At 38.6% G+C, this 20,136-nt stretch overlaps 1 protein-coding gene across 3 annotated transcripts in view; it reads right to left on the bottom strand.

Moving 5' to 3' along the window:
- Positions 1-354: 354 nt before the first annotated feature.
- The window catches only part of Dcc (DCC netrin 1 receptor), a 1,032,721-nt gene continuing 1,012,939 nt past the window's right edge, over positions 355-20,136 (bottom strand). For all 3 annotated transcript variants that reach the window (XM_057788956.1, XM_057788957.1, XM_057788958.1), the window contains exons 28-29: positions 7,612-7,754; positions 355-5,600 (exon numbers count right to left, since the gene is read on the bottom strand). In XM_057788956.1, the coding sequence (XP_057644939.1) occupies positions 5,511-5,600; positions 7,612-7,754 (233 nt within the window). In that variant the 3' untranslated portion in view covers positions 355-5,510. The remainder of the gene's footprint in view (positions 5,601-7,611; positions 7,755-20,136) is intronic.

Here is a 20,136-nt window from a genome sequence, read left to right as displayed (position 1 = left end):
TTGAACTATTTAGCTGTACTGTTTAACGTAGAATCTGACTCTTTAATTTTTCCCATGCAGGAGTATAAATGAAGTTCTGGAAGCTTGGACCAGGGCTGCAATGAAACTGTGCAGACTGTAGAATGAACACAGGCAGCTGTGGTTGAGCACAAATTGGAAGAGTGGTGTAGGAGGGTGCAGGAAAATGTATAAGGTTGTAGGAAGATATGACATAGTACCACAACAGATGTAACTAAAAGATCGTAGGTATCCCGAGGGTAAGTGCTGATCAGCCTGAAGAGATATTAGCTGGGTGCTGCGTAAGAATAGTCACTTACTGCAAATAAAGTAAATATAAGCATTTTGTATCAAAACTTTATTTATTAAACAAAAAATGCACCATTGGAATAACATTTCTATAAAAAATGAATATGAGACTGTCCTACAGTGATTACAAAACCCCCTTTTCCTCATGTAGTAGTATACAAGTTCATGTGTAGAAACAGTCATCGTTTTTAAACCGTAAGCAAGCTTCCTTTCTCATAGAACAACATTTACACTTAAATATTGCAATCACTACTCTAATTTGGTTAACAACGCTAGAGGCTGACAATTCCAAGAAACCCTCTGTAGGCTCAAAACCCCTTTCGATTAAAAGGCGTTTTGTAACAACAAATGGTTCTTTTTTCTTCCACTAAGGCTAGTTAAAGCTGCAGTGTACTCATTTCTACCAAATCAACATATCACTATCACACTAACAATTTGAGTTGCAAAGCCCTTTGAGAGAAGAAATTGCACTGTTCTGCAAAATGCTAACGAGTTATTTTCGGTTTGGTGTTACCTTCTTTTAAGTCCTAGAAAGGGAGAAGGTGGTAGTGGTGGAGCTTCAGTGAAGGCTTTGCCTGGCCTGGATATTTCCTCATGCTCGACAGTGGACAGCCATTTCTAAAGAGGTCCCTCTAAGATACAAAACACTGCAGCTTTAACAGCCATGCCTAGATCCCAACCATATCTCCCTTTGTATCATAAATTATCCAAAAAGAAGCCACTTCTAAATAATAAATTAAATATTACTTATAAAAAGTACCCCTCATACCCACCCACCCTTCCCCCAAACAAGCTGACAATCCACAAAGTTCAGAATTGTCAGGTTTACCCTACAATAATAAAAAACCCTTTTTCCTCCTCTCCAACATTCCTTCCTTGCATCTGAAAATACACATCGAACACACAGTGAGATCCCTTGGCCCATGCCTCTGTATTTATGATTGCTTGTATAGTTTTGCTGTTTCTCTCCTATCAACATCATCAAGAACAAAATCATAAGATGGTAATGCACAAAGCTGAGAGCAAGAGAAAAACACCCTTCCGAGTGTTGCTGGAAGTCTTCCCGTGAAAAGCTATAACGACAGAAGGGGTGGGCCAGATCAGAACTTATACTCTTTTGCCTACATGGGCACATTATTGTTACTTATAAAACCTCACTGACAAGAAATAAAGCATTTCTTTTTTGCTAATCAGATCTTTCTGGAAGCAGTTATTTCATTAACAAAGGACACGGAGGCATGAGGACATGCATTACAGTTGGATGGGGTATAAACCTATAGAACAAAGCTTTTCTGAACATTAAAATGATTTTTGAAAGTCAGTAGATAAATATAACTTATGAAGAGAAAATTGCTTCTTTTGAGTGTGTGGTGAGTGCTACAGATCCATAGTGCCCTAGGACTCTGTAGTCCTCAAATCATGTTAAGCTTGCATACCCAGATATACCAGACCATGATACTAAATTTTGACCTTGGGGATGGACTGTGATTGCATAAAGAGAACTAGGAAAAAAAAGGGAGACTGTATGTTTTCGATACTGGTGCTCTTCATCTTTATAAAATTCTTGTTACTTTTATTTTCTTTAAGTTCATCCAAGACTTGGGGGTTTTGCATTTTTCTTTGTCTCACTTACTAGAAATGAGCATTCCAAACCCACTAGAACTCTGAACTTCAGATAAGAATTTATGTGAAATGTCAGGCGGCCTCTTTACTGGATGTACCATGTCTGAGACACTGTGTTCCACTGGTGAGTGGCTTTAGGATGCTTATTTGAACAAGTCTGGAGAAGGATCCAGAGGAGAGGAAAGTACAAACCATCATCTCATAGCGCAAACTCTGGGGGAGACAGCAGGGGCAGCGGTCTCAGAAAGACCTGTGCTGGGGAGGTTGTTTACTGGGAAAGGCAGTAAATGGCAAGCTTTAGCTTTAAAATGCTGTCTGGATTCTCCTTTTGTAAATGCCACCTTCACAGAGCATGAAGCAAGTTCCTCATTTTCAACAACCTTTATTTTGAAAAAACCCAAACTATTATTTCATCCAATCCCCAGAAGAAAATGAGTCTGCTTATATCATTAACTTGTCTTCTTTATTTCTGGGTCATTCATCTGAGTATGCATTTAATAATAGCCAAAGATAAAGCTGTATTGTTTAAATATTCTAGAAGACAATGCACCTATTATATGGAGGCAGCTAGAACCAGTTTCCCATTGAATATAAATCAGTAAGAAATACTTAACTTTTGACTAGGGCATTACTCAAATGGTTTTGTGTATACTTTGAACTATCTTCCCTTTTGCTAGTTTAAACAAATGCAGAAATTTCTTGAGGAATAAAAATAGTTTTCTTATCAAAATGAAATAGAAAAAATAAATAGCAAAGTTCTTCCAGGGCAGGCTCTTGGTTTGCATCTCAGCATAGTGTATGGAAACCTGAGTCCTCCTGCCAAGTTTGATTTTCTTCCTCTTCACAGAGAATTGATTCCTGGTGGCAGAGTTGCCGGCTGTATGTTTAGCTTTCCTTTACAGGAGTCAAAGAGATTTATAAATTTAAAGGGTCCTTCATCCCATGCACCTGACTCAGAAGGAATCAAACCAAACTGCCTCACACCAGACACAGAGTCTTTCTTGTCAAAAAAGGCCAGGGAATTTAACTGTCACCTGGAAACCTGGGCAAGTTTTTTGGTACACATATGAATCACTGGAATGGAGATGGGAACAAGAGTTCTGAAGAATCCATGTTAGACTAATTGTGCATTAAATTCACGAGGTTAATTTACCATCTCCTGGGTATGTATAAATAGGTTCCACTGTATATACAGGGCATGACAATACGACTTTATTAGAATCATTAAGTGTTAAAATTATTATAATAATTTACTGGAATTTTCAAGGGCACAAGGCAGAAATGTGACTCCCCTGAGAATGGATAACACATTTTCAATACATTTTTTCTGAAAGTGTTGACTGATCATAAAGGCCTAGAATTTTCTGAAAATTCTAGTTGTTTTGACTGTTCAAATAGATTTTACAGAGTAACATTCCATTATATCTCATTCCCTGAAATCTGAGGTTTGTAGCAACCCCACACTGAATCTTGAGATTACTCTCATGGGTATCAAATGCCTCCAAAAAGTGGTTCCTCTTTGTGGAAACTAGAAAGGGAGCTTATTCTAGGATTTTGAGAAAGTTACGCTAGCTTACTAAATTACATTTTACAGTTGGCAATCATGGTTTTTTTTTTTTTTAAATACTCGATGTTATGTTAAGAAATGCTTTATTTCAGGTCAGTCGAGAGTTGTCTAGTTAAGTGCCCAGATAGTGAACAAAAGCATTCTGTCCCATTAAATAACAACACACAGTTCTTCGAAAGTACTTCCAGAAAAATCTCAGCAAATTGAGCAAGCACTCTTGTTGAAGGAAGCATTTTGCAAATGGACCAGACTTTCTAATGAACCATTTGAACAAGCCCTCTCTTTGACATCAGATTTCCTTCCCGACATAAAACTGTAAAAAAATAATCTGAATTATTATTTCTGTTACAGTGCCATTTTGCTCAAAATATTTCATTCAGGGATTCATATATAATTACCCACCTAATAAAAGGAGCTATTAGGTTGTAAAGATCCTATCCTTGCCATGCTCTTTTAAAATTATGACCTACTCAAGCTTGAAATCAAAGGCAGAGCTGAAAGGAATAATTCAGCTGGAACTCTCATTGGGTTTTCAAGTCACCTAACTGATAAGTATGCAAACTAGCTCCCTTTTGGCGACTCAGCTGCATAAATAGGGATTAACTCCAAATACAGCTGAAAATTCTCAAACTAAAAGGAAATGCTCAGAATGTTCTCGATTTCTGCTAGTTTCAAGCTGTAGATAACATGGCAAGAGTTTAAAATTCTAGTCCACAGTTTAAGATGCTGCTTTGAAAAATACCTACAGGAGTTATGATGTGTCAGATGTCAAGTGGTACCCACCCCTTCTCCCCTCCCTGACTCTGTCTTAGGCATGATATAGAAGGTTTCCCTTCCAACAGAGCTTGTAGTAAACATCCGTCAATGTTGCCTCGCTCAGATCAGTGAAGATGCTATAGCTGGAAGTGACATCACTCAAGAAAAGATGCTATTGGAAATGGTTTTTCATGCTCCTTTTCCTTCTTTTGAGCTTGCTCTCAGGAAGTCTACTATCTCCACAGAGGGATATTGGGGACACAGGATATAGGATGCATGGAGTTGGCCATTTTCCCCTTGCCCAGGGGAAATAGAGGGATGATGGGTGGAGGATTGTAGAATGCTTCTGGCCAAATGCCTGAAGAAGAAGCCTTAGTGAAACTCAGACAGGCCATCACAGTGTGGAATGGCACAGAAGCCACTCAAGTTGAAAAGTATCGTATCATGAGCTTAAGTACACAATCACCATGTGTCTGAAAAGATTGCATATTGTACTCTCCTTCTAGAAAGGTACCGTTGTTGGCAGGATACCACCAGTTGAGGAATTTTAGGTTTCTACACTTTGGGCATAAATGTTAATCATGGATAGATTTACAGACACTTCTCAAATTGGTAAAAATTTTGTACGCACTCACTAATATCTGCCACTTGTGTGAGATGAATGATTGAACTATCAACAAGCACTCATTGCCCTTTGCTCATTCTCTTAATTTACTTTTTCTGGTGCCAAGGAAAACAGCCAATCCTTTGGTGCTATGGAATGAGGGGATTACCATGGATGCTTTGTAGTTTAAAGTTGAAAATAAAAATAGTGTGTTGGTTTCTTTTTTTTTTTTTCTTTTTTTCTGATTTGCTATGGTATGGTACAGGCTGCAATAATGCACTTGTATTTTGTAAGACTAGACCTACACCAAAACTGAAAGATATCACTGAAAGAAAATGAAGTCATCAGTGATGACACCAGGGTCACTGCAGTGACAAAGACCCAGGACTATGCTAGAAACTTCAGCCTTGACTTCTCAGTGAAGACTCATCTTTGCTTTAGCTTAGGGACCTCATGGCCATCCTTGTCCAGTTCCTGATGTCCATGTAGGATGGGATGCTGATTTCTTCTGAACGGCTTCAGGTGTTTCTTAACTGAGTGGTCCTGACGGTTGACCTGTACACTGGTTAGAGTTTTTGGACATGGGTGTGCTGTTTATGGATACTTGGTATGCTGTAAAGTTCCCGGAAAACCTCAATGCTTGGACAATATGTGTTAAAAAGCTGAACCTGTGATGGCGTTAAGTTGCTTCATTAGCCCTTCCAGACTTGCCATTTGCTCACTCAGGTCGTCCTGTTCATACACCTAAAAAGAGAACGAGAGCAGAGTTAGTCCTGCGTCTTGGTAGGCTCCCTCTGTGTAGAACCCACTTATTATTAGGCCATTGCTTGGACCACTTATCATTCTTGAGTTTGACATGGGAACCTATAGCAAGAACTATTCTCAGAGAATGTTAACTGGATGAACTTGTGATAGAAAAGGAGCTAGCAATACATGACTGAAAAGTAGCCTGTTGGTGCAACACACTGTTTTGTATAAAAAGAATGAAGTTTGTAGTGAGATAATTACTTGATCAATTATTTCTTATTTCCTCCCTCCCTCTTCCCTCCTTCCTATTCCTTCCTTGCTTCCTTCCTTTGTCTTTCTCTCTCTCTCTTTCTTTTTCTCCTTTCTCTTTCTTTCCTTTTCCCCCTGCCTCCTTCTCTGCCCCCCCCGTCTCTTCTTTTTTTTTTTTTTTTTTTTTTTTTGAAGCAGTGTTTCACTATATACTCCATGATGGTCTGGAACTCTTTATGTAGGCCACACTGACCTCAAACTCACAGAGCTCCATCTGCTTCTACCATTTCATACCTGAGATTAAAGGTGTGTAACATCACACCTGGTCTTTGGGCACCCATTTTCAAATATGTTGTTTTGGTTGTCTGAATTACTTATCTGAATTTAACTATTGTAATATGGTTACTCTAAGTTCAATATATTTCACATATAAGACACACTTATGAATAATGTGAAAACAAAAGGAAAGTATTGTATTGACAGTTGTTTCATATTTATCAAATATTAATGCCATACTTGGAAAATATTGGATTAAATAAAGGCATTAAATTACATATTCCAATTTTTATGCTTTTAGTATAGTTCCTAGAAAATTTAAAATTATCCGGGGTCATCATATTATTATTTTCACATATATATGTATATATATTATACACAAACACATATATATATATTAAAATTTCTACCTCTGATGTCAAATGGCCTGTTTAATAATTAAGGTTGACTTAAAATAATGAAAGCAAAGAGCATAGCATTAAAAGACATAAGAAATATATGAAAGGAAAAGCAGAAATGGGGCAAATTTAGATCAGCTGATCTTAACTGTTAAGAAGTACGCTAACATTCCAAACAGCTGCATTTAGGTAGCCTCATTTCAAACTTTTATACTGCACTTTTGATAGAAAAGTTTTTATTTTTCCTCTCAAATTGAGCTTTCTAATTTAATCATATTTTACTTCTTTCCTTAGAACAGAAAATTTCTGTTCCTTAACTAATGAACTCTCCTTTTATTTCCTAATTGTGTTTGCATTAGCTTACACACTATGTTATTTCCAAAAAGTCTCTGCATATAAGCTTCCTTTGGCTAGCCCTCACCTCACCTTCTCTGCTCCTCAGTCTTCCAGTCCCCATGCCCATGCTCAACACCGTGAGAACTGCCCCACTTCATGGGACTTCAGTCTACTCTCCTTTTTATTTTTTATCTTAGGTTGGAAAATTGGAGGTTTCCATTACTGAGTTTTCAGGCAGTCTTCTATTTTGTTAAGGCTTTCTGTGCTCTTTGTCTTTGGTTATCTAGTTCCATTCATTCTTGAATATTTATGCTTTTATGGATTTAGAAGCAATAACTAACTTCAGCAAATTCCCTAGGCTATAGCTTTCAGTTAAATATTAGTTCAATAATGAGCACATGGGTTTCTTTCCAGGATTTCAAGGTATTTCATAGAAATCATAGGGTGTAGTTTGTGTGTGTGTGTGTGTGTGTGTGTGTGTGTGTGTAGGTTCTTATGTGCGGGCATTTATAGATATACATACGTATAAAAGTATGCTTATATATGATTATATGACTTCATAGATTAGTTAATATTCTCTTATCTATATATCTTTAATTTAACTGATTCTCTTGTATATACTCTTTTTTTGTAGTTTTTCTCATCACGTTTAAGTATAGGCAAAGTGTAAAAACAATTCCTTATGTGCTGATGAGTGATGACCACTTTAGATCACATTGTACCGCACGACTCTGAATACAGGCTCTTACACTGGCTGGATCCTCTGTTGGCTTGTGACTCTCCTCAGACACTTCAGGGGCTGTTGGCACAGAGACGGGAAGCAAAGGGGACCTTGCCTTTCCAGCCAGCCCAAGAGAGGCTGTTTTAACATGAGTCTTGGGCAGAGTAGGTCCTGGAATAGAAAACACAGGTTGATGAAAGTAAGATATAAAACATCCAAGGTACAAGGTCTGAATCCAGCAGGCTGACCTTGACTTGACCATGTTCTTCATTCTGTGTGTAGTGATGGATTCTGACTCTCAGAGCAGATTCGCTTTATTTTCCCTGAACGGAAGACAGATTATGGGAAGGCTCTGCCTGGTGAAGCTCTACAAATTGTGACTAATTACAAGTGGATTCCAAATCAGGCAGGGAGCTCCAGACTTTTCATCACAAACTACAGTTTAACAGGCAAGCTCATTATCTGGCAGCCTCTGGTTCAGGGTATTATGAACTGTATAATAACTCCTAAATTATATAATAGATAAAGATGTGTGAGCTTAGAAGAAATAGCTGTTTGGTCTGTAAAGAAATACTACATATTTCAGTAAAAGAAAGTCTTGCATGGCTAAACTGAGAGAATTGTATTATGATATATTGAACAAAATGAAAGAATTTTTCTGACCAAAGTAAACTGTCAACATAATACATTTTAATATTCATCAAAAACAAGCAAGAAATTAAGTCTATTGAATGACAATTTTTACTAAAATAATTAATTGCTTTTTATTTCGTTTAAAATGTCCTTTAAAATTCTGCTTAAGTTTCTTATTTCTTGTTTCTGCTTCATTGCTATTAACTTGCAATAAGTGTTTATAAAGACTTATTGAACTGGGTAGCACATATCACAGGACTAAAGAGTCATGTCTACTTAGAATTGAAACCAAGAGCTTTAGCACAAACGTTATAGGGTCTTGGAGAAGCTACACTCATGAAGCTTCATCAACATGACTGTAAGTCAACATAGGCCCTGTACAAGGATGGCACCAATAGACACACTAGTACAGAAGGGAGCAAGCTTGTGAGACCTTAGCCCCAGATAAAGAAATAGAGGACACAAAGGAATGCCGAAACAGTCTTCTTCAGGGAAGAGCACACCCACTAGTTATCCAATACTAAATCATCAGTCCTGAAAATGTGTGCATGTAAGTAGCATTATACACACTGAGAAGGTTGTACTTATATATTTAGGATATACATTCACCAGCATGAGCACACACACACATACATACAAACACACACATACATATATCAATCAATGCGGGTAGATGACAGGGGTTGGAAGGATGGAGGGGAAAGGAAAAATGATGTAATTATAATCTCAAAACAAAAATAAGCAAAATAAAAACTTTAAAAGAAAGGTATAAAAGCTTACCTCTTTTCTATTCTACCACAAATAATGATACTTTAGTGCTTTGTTCTATTGATCTTAGACGGTACTATAGTCTTTGACACAGACTACTGTTTTAATAAACATACCAGGGTTAATGCATTATCTGGGATAATGCATCTATGACCAGAAAAAGGGTCATTTGTTTATTTGAAACAATGTAAATACTCTAATACATCAATAATCTGCTAAAAAACTAGACACTGTAAAGGAGAACTTTGAGTGTGAATCTATTTTCCCCTGTCATGTTCTAACATCCAGTCCCTTCTCAATAACTTTTACTAAACACTAGGGATCTAAGTATGTAACCAGACACAGAAATCTCATATATTCATTGATTGCTGGTTATGCAGTCTCTTGATTTTCTGAACCTCTCCTGGCTTATTTATCTGTAGAATGGTAATGATAATAGTGATTTCTAAGTATTAAATGAGATTACATATTTACATTGGTTGAAGGCTGGGGAGGCGGCTCGGTCTATAAGGTTCTTTCATTTCAGGCATGAGTTCCTGAGTCTGAGCCCCAGAACACATGTAAACAATATGGTTAATTGACCATCACTTGAATCCCAGAACACATGTAACCAATACGGTTGATTGAGCATGCATTTGCAATTCCAATGGTGGGGAGACAGAGTCAGGGTAGATCTCTGGAGCTCACTGGACCAGTGGCTTCCTTAGTAAGCAAGCTTCAGGCCAGTGAGAAATCCTCTTTCTAAACAGAAAAGGTGGACTATGTCTGATATGAATGAATGATATCTGGATTTCTTCTCTGGCCTGCACATGCATACACACACACACACACACACACACACACACACACACACACTGTAAGTAGCTGATGCTTACTAAGTTGTTCAAGTAGGACTAGTTTTATTATTTCCATATTAAAATAAGCATAAGTATTATTATTCTGAGCTTACATATGAGTGTAAAGAATGGAACAAAATCAACCTCAAAGTTCCACATATGGGCAGACAGTTCCCCCAGCTTATATCTAACTGCTTTGGATAAGGGAAGGCTTCCTAACTCATAACTTGTTTTATTTTATCAAGGTGAAATTTTTCAGGAAACTATGAACGTAAACACTACTGGAAATCAAAGACCGTGTTTAGCTTGAGGATTGGATCTTTCCCATGTCTCTGAATGCTATCAGTGAGTTGTAATGTCAATAAACTCTAGCATTGTCTTCACCCATTTTTATTACAATGTTTTTAAATATATGCATAACAATGTCATAATCTTCATAAGTATTCATATTTCTTCTGTTGTAGTATCTAATACGCACTTAAGTAATCTTAAATGTGAAGAGTATTATAAAAATAGACAATTTGCAGGCTGATGAGATGGCTCAAAGGAAAATGCTTGCTGTGCAAGACCCATTACTTGAGTTCCACGCCCAGTATCTGTGGTGCGTGTGTCAGGGAGAATCAGCTCCAGAAAATCGTCTCTGAACTCCATAATCATGCTATTATGACAGGTGTACCTGCACTTGTATGCACATATCAAACACACACAGTCACAATAATAAAAACAATAATAAAATAACAATAATAATAAATTTTGAAAATTGCAACTTCATTAATCATTCATAAAAAGAGGAAAGGTACGGAATAAAACAAATATACCATGCAAATTTTGAGTACATGACACAGTCATTTTGGGTTCATTACCCATGATTAGTTTTTACTAGCATTATGCTCTAACCAAATGATAGTCAAATCTCCATTCATACAGAGATTGTAATGTTAGCTTGTCTTCACTGGACATGAACCAATCATGTGTGTGTTGCATTTATCTCTATCCTTTCTCTTTAGCCTTTTACTGCACGTAGTGTGTAGTGATATTTCATTTGTATTTTAATAAATAAAGCTTGCATGAAGTTCAAAACGTAAAGCAGTCGTGCTGATCAGCCTTACAGCCTTACACACCTTAATCTCACTAGCTACACTAGTTTGCCATGGAAGCCAGGCAGCAGTGGAGCACATCTTTAATCCCAGCACTAGAGAGGAATATAAAACGGGAGGAAGCAGTTCGCAGAGACAATCTCTTTCTGAGGTTTCTGGAGGCAGGATTGCCATTTCGGAATGAGGTAGGGGTAAGAACCAGTGGCTGGCTGTATTGCTTTTCTTTTTTTTTTTTTTTTTTTTTTAAGTTTTTCGAAACAGGGTTTCTCTGTGGTTTTGGAGTCTGTCCTGGAACTAGCTCTTGTAGACCAGGCTGGTCTCGAACTCACAGAGATCCACCTGCCTCTGCCTCCCAAGTGCTGGGATTAAAGGCGTGCGCCACCACCGCCCGGCTGTATTGCTTTTCTGACCCACAGGTTGAACCCCAATTTCTGTCTCTGGGTTTTTATTAAATGTGCTACAATAGGGTGTTCCTGGCAGTATCTCACTTATAAATGGAGGCGCTATAAAACTTGTTATAACTGAGTTCTCAACTGGATCTTCAGAAGGTCCTCATGTTTAATTTATATTAATTTTTTACATTGTTTGCCTGGGGATGTAGGTTATGGTTAGATTACTTGCCCAGTATACACAGAGCCCTGAGATCAATTCCCAGAACTGTGATAGATAAATAGATGAATACATACATATATAAATGAAATATGAATACTAATACATTTATTTAAATTGAGATACACATTTTGCAAAGGAATTCTCAAAGTTAGCTGCTCTTAAAATGGTGATGGTAGTACACACTACTCTTATCCAAAAAAGTTGGAGGCTGAGACACGAGGGCAGCATAAGTTCAAAGCCAGCCTTGGTACATAGCCTGGTTCTTTCTCAAGTAACATGTCCCCTACCTCCTCAGCCCAGGTACATACACAGAAAACCTAAGAATTCTGTCATCAAAACATGAAACAAACAAACAAACAAACAAAAACCAAAACAAATGAGCCAAAGGCCCAACCAAATGAATGATTGACAGTTCCAAAGGGCCCAATCAAAGTACTGACAGTTCCAAAACGAGAGCTGTTGAACTGGAGAACGAACATGTTCCCTGGATTCCTGTTTTGATTTACAATCTCTGAACTGTGCTCATTTATCCTCCTACCAAGGTTTCCAGGTTCTGGGTAAATATGAGTTCAGCTCTTTTTCTCCCAAAGGTCATACTTTGCAGGAGCATCTTTTATACCTCACTACTTCAACAGAGCCAACACATCCTAACGACTGTTTTCTCTATGGACTTATTTGTACATACTTATCTTTTTAAAAATCAAGCCTTCCTAGATAATGAAAACAGATTTGCTTTTATTTTTAAGGTTTCCCAAATGTTTTAAAGGAATTTAAACTAGGTCTCTGAGCCTTACCAAGTACATGTAATATGCTCAGTACACACTGAAAACCAGTTCTCTTTAATGTGGGTATTTATACAAAGAAAATGCAAATGTGTATTAGAGAAATAAAGGGCATTGGCCTAGCTTATCATGAAGGAAATTATAGCAGGGTTGGTTCCTGTTTTTTATGAAAAAACATATAAAATAAATATTCTTTTAGAATTTACCAGACTTAATTTTACTTAATAAATTATCTCAGTACATTTTTGACAGCTTTGTATGTAAAGAAAATGTGATGCTTAGGCACGTTTACCATTAGCACTACAAAATACTCCCAGATACATTTTCTCCCTAACATATGCGCAGATGCTTTATGTGTTATACTCCCTTTGCCATAGTAATATATTGCGCTGCAATGCAGGTGTGCCTAAAGACTACTTTAATTCAAACTCATTAAAAAAATGAAGATTATTATGTTAAATGATTTTCTCTAGTGATGAGGCAACAATTATTCATTCTTTCAGAATGTACTGAATGTTATGCAATGATAAGACACTATGAGCTTTTCACCAGGGATCTCAGAAATTTTTGAATCCAGCCCAGTGAGGATGTAAATTTGAATGCACTTCTTTTTCTGAAATACTATTGACAGCATCACAAATGTTCAGGACTTTGAAACCTCAGTGGGGCCGGGATTTTATCCAGTGACCTTCTTTATTTGTTCTGCTGCAAGGAACCTGAGGTTCTTGGAAACCAAGACACTGAGGTAGAACTGATCTCCACAAAATTTCTAAGAGGCAAAGGTTTGAGCAGTCCTCCAGAGTTTATTATTGGCAGAATTTGACTGTGCAATCAGTGGCCTTTAATGCTTTTTCTTTCCATATGATGAAGAAGGAGGTACAGATACTTATATAGAGGAATTTCCCAGGAGTGGTTTATGAACAGCCAATTAGACAATGTCAATGTCAAAACTGTTCTTTAGTAAAGAAGAGATGCTGTAAATCCGAGATTTCCAGGAGCACTTTCGTGCTGGGACGCTGACCCCATTCTCCTGGGTGTGTATTAATTCTGTGCCTATGCTCCAGCTCTATTTGCACAGATTTATCATTTTCTGCTTTGAACCTCAGCTATTTGAAGTTGGACGCTAGAAGCCTGAGTCCCCCAAAGCTCACCAAGCTGAGCTTTACCCTTTACTTAAGTATTTGAAGCTCACTGAGCAATTGTTTTCTGATTTGATTTTCTAGGTTGTATCCCCAGTCCTCCATGGGGCTACAAGTCAGAAGTAATTCTTTACTGTGCATCTGGTGACTTACCAGCTGCCTTCCCCAAGGGCAGCATTCTGACCCCATCTTCTACAGCACTGGAACCAAACATACATCTTTATATAAAATAACTAGACGTGTGGCATATACCATTTTGAAGTGAAAAGGAATCGCAATCCTCTGGCATTTGTGTTAGTGAGTGGAGCCTGGGGACTTGCACAAACTGAAGACATTTCACAGAGCGCCATCCTGCTGCCTCTCATCCGTTGATATACTGCTACTATTGGGAGAACTGTTAACCTGAGTTCATTCCTCCACGTTGATTTTTCCTAGATTTCATTTGCAGACAGGGATTTGGTGTACTTCTTAAACACTGCCTGGCTTTTTCTATATGGCTCTTGGGTTATTCACATGGAATAGCCAACAGTGAATCTTCATAGCACTTCTAGCAAGGTTAAATTCAAAGGCTTACTATTTGTTATGGGACGGTGGCCAAGGATCTTGCTTAGTTTCCTGCTCACCCTCTGAAAAATAGGTTTCATGACCTAGATGGCATGATGTTAACCTCGGAGTGGTTTGCAGATTTAGAAATACATCTTTAGAATGCAGGTTCATCTAGGGAAGCAAAGATGAGCCATCAGTCCCATAAGGTGCAAGGACCAGACACAGCTATAAAATTCATTGGTGTGTTATGGTTCAGTATAACACATTCGATCCCTGACAATGCTACTGACAAAATAGCCTGTCCTGTAAATGTGAAGGACATTTTGAGGGCTCTTGAGATACTGGCAAATTTTCACACTTGATCTTGCACAAGCAGCCCATCTTCTGTATAACTTGATGGAGAAAAGTTTTATATAGGATTGGGACAGGAAGCCTCAGCAGCTTTGGGGCAGGCTAGATTATTGTAGGATTGGCTAAACAGTTATGTGCCCTACCCACTACCAAACAGTATCTTCCTGTTACAAGTCATCAGGAGTGCAAAAAGCTGTTGCTGGGGGCTATGGCAAAAGCAATCAGTTCTTATAGGGCTTTGTTCTCAGTCATGGAAAGGAGCAAAGGCTCCGTGCACAGCACTAGAACAGCAACTGTGAACAGTATATAAAACATCACAGCAAGTGGAATCCTCAACTGGTTCTCCTTCAGTGACTCTTAAAACAGCTTTCCAGCTTACCCGGCAAGGGACTAGGTTGACGACTTTCTGCCCAAACCCCTTCCTGCTTTAACGCAGAAGCAAACTCTACAAAGGTGGCATGCATTCTTACAGCCATGCTGTGTGATGTCTATAAGCCCCATCACCAATGATATGCAGACTGTCTTAGGATCGGAGTCTTTTAAAGACACTGAACAGCCCTCACTAACTGAACCAACAGCTATGTCAGTACTGGAAGGGATTTTGCCCATCCCTGACGATGACCAGTACAGAGATAGTGCTAGTAGGCACATCAAACAAAACTGTGAGCTATAGATATACAAATGGTCACAAATGTCATATACCTGGAAAAAATAGTCAGTGTACTGAATTAGGAGCAGTGTGGATTGCAGTCACTCACTAGACTTGCCCTGTGACTGTCTGTATTGACAGGCTGTGTTTAGAATCCTCAGTTCCTAGACGGCTTGGTGGGAAAAGAAGGATTTGTAGATGCTGAGTTGACCCCCGTGAGGACAACAAATATGAAAAGAAAATACAATAGATTTCAACCTGAACCAGAACCCCTGGTAATTTTTCATGTAGCAGATCACAGCCCATCAGATATTCCTGGAAATCAAGAAGAAGATGCTCTTTTCAAAGTATGGGCCATTTCCCCTCAGCTACCCTTGAAAGCTGCCCATTGCATCCACATAAGTCTGGTCATAGTGGAACCAATATAGGTAGGGAATTAGCTAAGGCTACTAGCATTTCTGTGAAACACAATGATATTTTGCATGCTGCAGAAATATGTGAGCACTACTCCCTATTATGACTTCAACAAATGGAGCCCTCATTGGACATGCACACAAGTCAACCTACTGCATGAGAAATTGTCAGATAGGCTTAATAGGGCCTATGCCTGCCAGTGAGAGCTACAAAAATGGCTTCACCTGTGTTGACACTGCCAAGGGCCTCTTATAAGCATTTCTGTGCAAGAGAGCAACATGGAAAGCCACTATTAAGGGTTTCACCCAACTCGGTGTTACACACGAGTGTCCATGAAGAATTGATAGTGACAGAGGTAGCATTTCATGCACATTGAGATACAGAATAGGATGAAGATAGCCAGGTCTGATGGTATGCCCAGCTATCTTACAGTTCTACTGGATCTGAGCTAATTAAAAGGAAAAGCAGGGTGTTAAAACATAACATCTAAAGAGTCTAAACACAAAAGGTACCCAGTTTCTATGGGAAAAGAAACTCTCAGAGGTCACAAAAATAGTGAATGAAAATCACAGTGTGAAGGGTGGGCTATCACTCCATGAAGTTGTTGGCTAGGGAAGCCCCCGAGGCATCACAGATCATAAAGACTACTGTAACTGCTGTCAGTTGTATGCCAGATTCAGAAAGTAAGACCCTTTCGCTGAAGACATCCCATTTGCAGCTTATTCTGCAGCGCATGCAGAAATAAGGCTGAAACTGAACTGGAAACTCCCATCTTGCTAACTGGCTTTCATAGTGCCAGAGGGATGGGGCATGCATGCTGCTGATGGAGAACAGACCTCGACATTCCTGCTTGGCTATGGGCACTGTGTGCTTAAATAATGCCATGTCAGGCAAGATGTGCCTGCTTATGGCTCGGCTATCATGGATAAGACTTAGCAAATATTTGGACTGTATTTAAGCCCCTCTCCAGGAGAGGGAGCTCACAACTAGTATTGTAAGCCAGGACAAATATGCGGCTGGGGAGATCATAGTGCCAAAAGGAAAAGAAACACCTATGGATTTACTAGATGGATGTCAAACTGCCCTTTAAACATTTGTGATTACACCCATAGCTCACCATTGTTGTCAGCCTCAGCTCAAACAATAGTGAAACTCTTGAGAACAGGTGATTTTTAGGGTGACACAATGGCCTAATTTTGAGCCATGGGTGAACATCTTTAGCCATCGTTTCTAATAGTCAAGGATCATTGCACAAGAGGGGGTCAGAAAGAAGAATGTAAAATTAAAAGGAAGAGGTGAAGTGTTATATAATAAATTCCTCATAGAAACATTCCATCCTTCAAGGAAGTTCTTTAAGACAGAAGGCAAACAAGTCAAAATGTATTCATCAGTCCCTGAAACAGACAGGATTTGCTCCCCTCCCCTCTCCCACACACGACGCAAGCAATACAGAATGTAGAGAGACACTCAAAGAAGCCGAGCTGCATAAAATACTCTTATAAGAACCAAGATGTAAAGATGTTTCCAGAGCAGTGTTCTGGAAGAAGCAGAAGTTGTCTGGAAAAAGTTTCGACCAACTGACTCACTTGGAAAGGGCACCCCAATCTGTTGAGCACCTGTGGTGTGTTTCTGATTCCTAACTTTTATGAGCTGTCATCCATGCTGGTGCAGCTGTCTTTGACTCATTTCTGCTCTTATAAGTAACCTTTCTTCCATATTCCTATAAGTAACTCCAATAAAACTCACTGGTTCATCAAGTTGGACTTTGGAGGTATCAGTGTTTTCGTCTGTCCTGGAGATTGAGGAGACATGTGTTTTATCTCCCTGGGAGAAGTCTTATCACAAAACAGTCTAAGAAAACTTTTAGGGAGATTTCATTCATGGAATAATTTATGCCATGTTAACATAGGCATGTATTAGTTAAAATCACATGTATTAGTTAAAATCACATATATTATAAATAGGAATGCACAGTAGAAATGAGGTCATATAACTTAATCCGGCAGTTAACATAAGGACCACCACACAAGTTACTGTCCTTAGAAACCAACCTGTTCATTTTTTAATACCATAAAAGAAAGATCCAAAGAATAATCACACTCCTTGAGCATGTTCATGCCTTGTGGACAACTGTCAATCTTGACAACGCAATTCTATCTAATCTATCTGATTCCTTTGCTTTGAATAAACTGTGCTAGCAAAAAAAAAAAAAAAACATATAACACCTTATATCAATCTTGTAAGAGGTTAAGAACCTGGAAAAACATGGCCCACACTCTCAAGCCACAGATAACACTTTGACAAATCAAAGAGGGCTGCGACCTACTCTCCTAAGGCATTGCTGGAAACACTAGAAAGTAGAAAACAACCCATTTCACCATCATGCTAAACTCTTGTTTCTCAGTGTCAGGATATGCCAAGGCTCTCACTGGTGTTTCTGAAATTGGCAGATCTCAGTCATAGCTTGCAGAGATGACTTTATGTTTACTTCTTTGTTTTAGAGAACAGCACTTACCTTGACAATTAGCATATGCATGAACAATTTAACTCTTATGTGTTTCTTCAGAATGACATATCAAAGAAAAAGAAAAATAAATATAAAAGAAACTCTTCCAGGACTCCAAGCTGCTAATGTAATAAAATTTTAACCTTATAGTCAACAAGCTCTGAGCGCTGTTCCAAACAAAAGGAGTGATTTTCAGAATGTTATCAGGAAACTACATCTTGCTTTGGGAAGAAGAACCAAGCGTGCATATGGGTGACAGCAAGCGAGAGAAACAACATCTCTGGGGTTGTAGAAATTGGAAAACTCATCTACTTGCATCTAGTTATAGATGGATGAGGGATTCCCAACCAGAAGCAACTGGCTGATGGACAAAATGAAGGAGTTTGAATTCACTGTTTTATTTTCTCCAAGTCAATGAACAATGTGTGATTTCTAAAATGAAGTCGAGCTAAATGCTCACACGTGCTGAAAGGGATTCACAGTTTCTGCTATTCAACACATGCCTAGGAAAGGCAGCTTTAAAGGCAAGGGACATGGTCACCCTGTATTGCAGGAGCACATCATGGTGGCAGTGGGTGACAGGAAAGTGCTTGTCACATAGTAAGGACAATTCATAGAGATGGGTAGAGACAGGAAGGGACCCCAGGGTCCAGACAGAAAGTGACTCCGGGGTCCACGATATCCTTCCCGGCTATGCTCTCTACTGACCTAAATCTCTTTCTGCCTCTTAAGCCTTCTACCTGTTCTCAGTAGTGCTACAGTCAAACAAGGAAGATGCTAAAACAGGATTTTGAGGGACAGGTATCCATGCCATAACAGTGACAATTAATTAGCCTGATAGCGTAATTTCTTTGACTCATGATTTCCTCATATCTAACAAAGTTAAGCAATTTGCTCTCTAAATTATTACCTATAAAATTGATATTACAGCCTAATAAAGCTATTCTGCTTGCATTTTATTCTCATACTGTTTTTAACAGCTTGGTATTTTAAATTTTATATTATTTCTATTTCCCTGCTTATGAGTAGATTTATTTTGTTTTAATCTACTCCTCCCCTCTCAACTCTTCCTAGGCTCCTCCCCAAACCCAAACTCTGCCAATTAAACTTTCTATTTAATGTCTTGGCTCTCTTTAAGCCTTAGGAAGAATCAGCCAAGCATGGTGACATTTACCTCTTATCATAGCATTTGGGAGGTCACGACAAGAAGACTTTTACCCATTCAAGGCCATTCATTGGACTCTAACAAAAATAAATAAATAAATAAAACAAAATTAGAAAACATTGGTTAACACTTCAATAAAAATGTATTCAAAAAGGATTTCTCATCAACTTAAAAGAATTAATAAGTGGTAGAAAGTTGCCTTTAAATCACTGCTTTATAGAAAAGTAATTCTTTTTTAACTCATTAATGAAAACCTGTAATAGAACTTTAGCTTGCTTTTGCTTTTTATATACCAAACTATAAATTGTTTGAGTAAAATAATACAGTATTAAATTTCTATGAGTCTAAATGACCCATGGTTAATTGAAATGTTTCAATTTGCAAATGCTTCGGTTGAAGCCACTGCACAATTTTCTGTGCCTGGGGTGCGCGCGGGAGAATCACTTCAGGAGACCCTCTGTGCAACCCCGGAAGCTGCTATGTTAAATAAATGCTTTTACATGGCTATACAACTAATTAAGTGAGCATCGCTTTGGATTTAATGTTGTTTCCTCAGCAGGACCCACTAAGCAGGGAAACACAAACGATGTTAGAGCTCTGCGATGGGCCAGCAGTGTGCATCGAGGGAAGACGAAAAGCCTCAGCAGGCATTTACCGTCCTAAGCTTTATTTCCACAGTGCAGTTATTAAACATTTCATTTGCTCATTAGGTACATAATATATGACTGCCAGGTGCAGCCTCCTGCTAGCGTCTCCTTGCATGTTACTCCCAACCACAGTACTTTCTGTGTTGAGAAACACCAGGCCAGGTTGCAGCAGGAATGCATTGTGCAGACCTACTTGGGGTAGATCAGAGGCTGCGGTGCATTCTGGGTCTGACCTTCGACTCAAACTTTCATATTCTTGCCTACCTCCTCCTATAGCCAGCTCTAGCTTTCATTCCCTTATTTTATGAATAAAACTGATAAACAAAAATATTCTCTCTCATCTATTCTATAGTGGTAGCTGAAATGGCCTCTCACTGTCTAGTTTTGATGTGAAAAGTACTGATGCAT

The sequence above is a fragment of the Chionomys nivalis genome, chromosome 14 (assembly GCF_950005125.1).
Source record: "Chionomys nivalis chromosome 14, mChiNiv1.1, whole genome shotgun sequence".
Classification (NCBI taxonomy): Eukaryota; Metazoa; Chordata; class Mammalia; order Rodentia; family Cricetidae; genus Chionomys; species Chionomys nivalis.
This window is presented reverse-complemented; position numbering and strand designations above follow the sequence as displayed.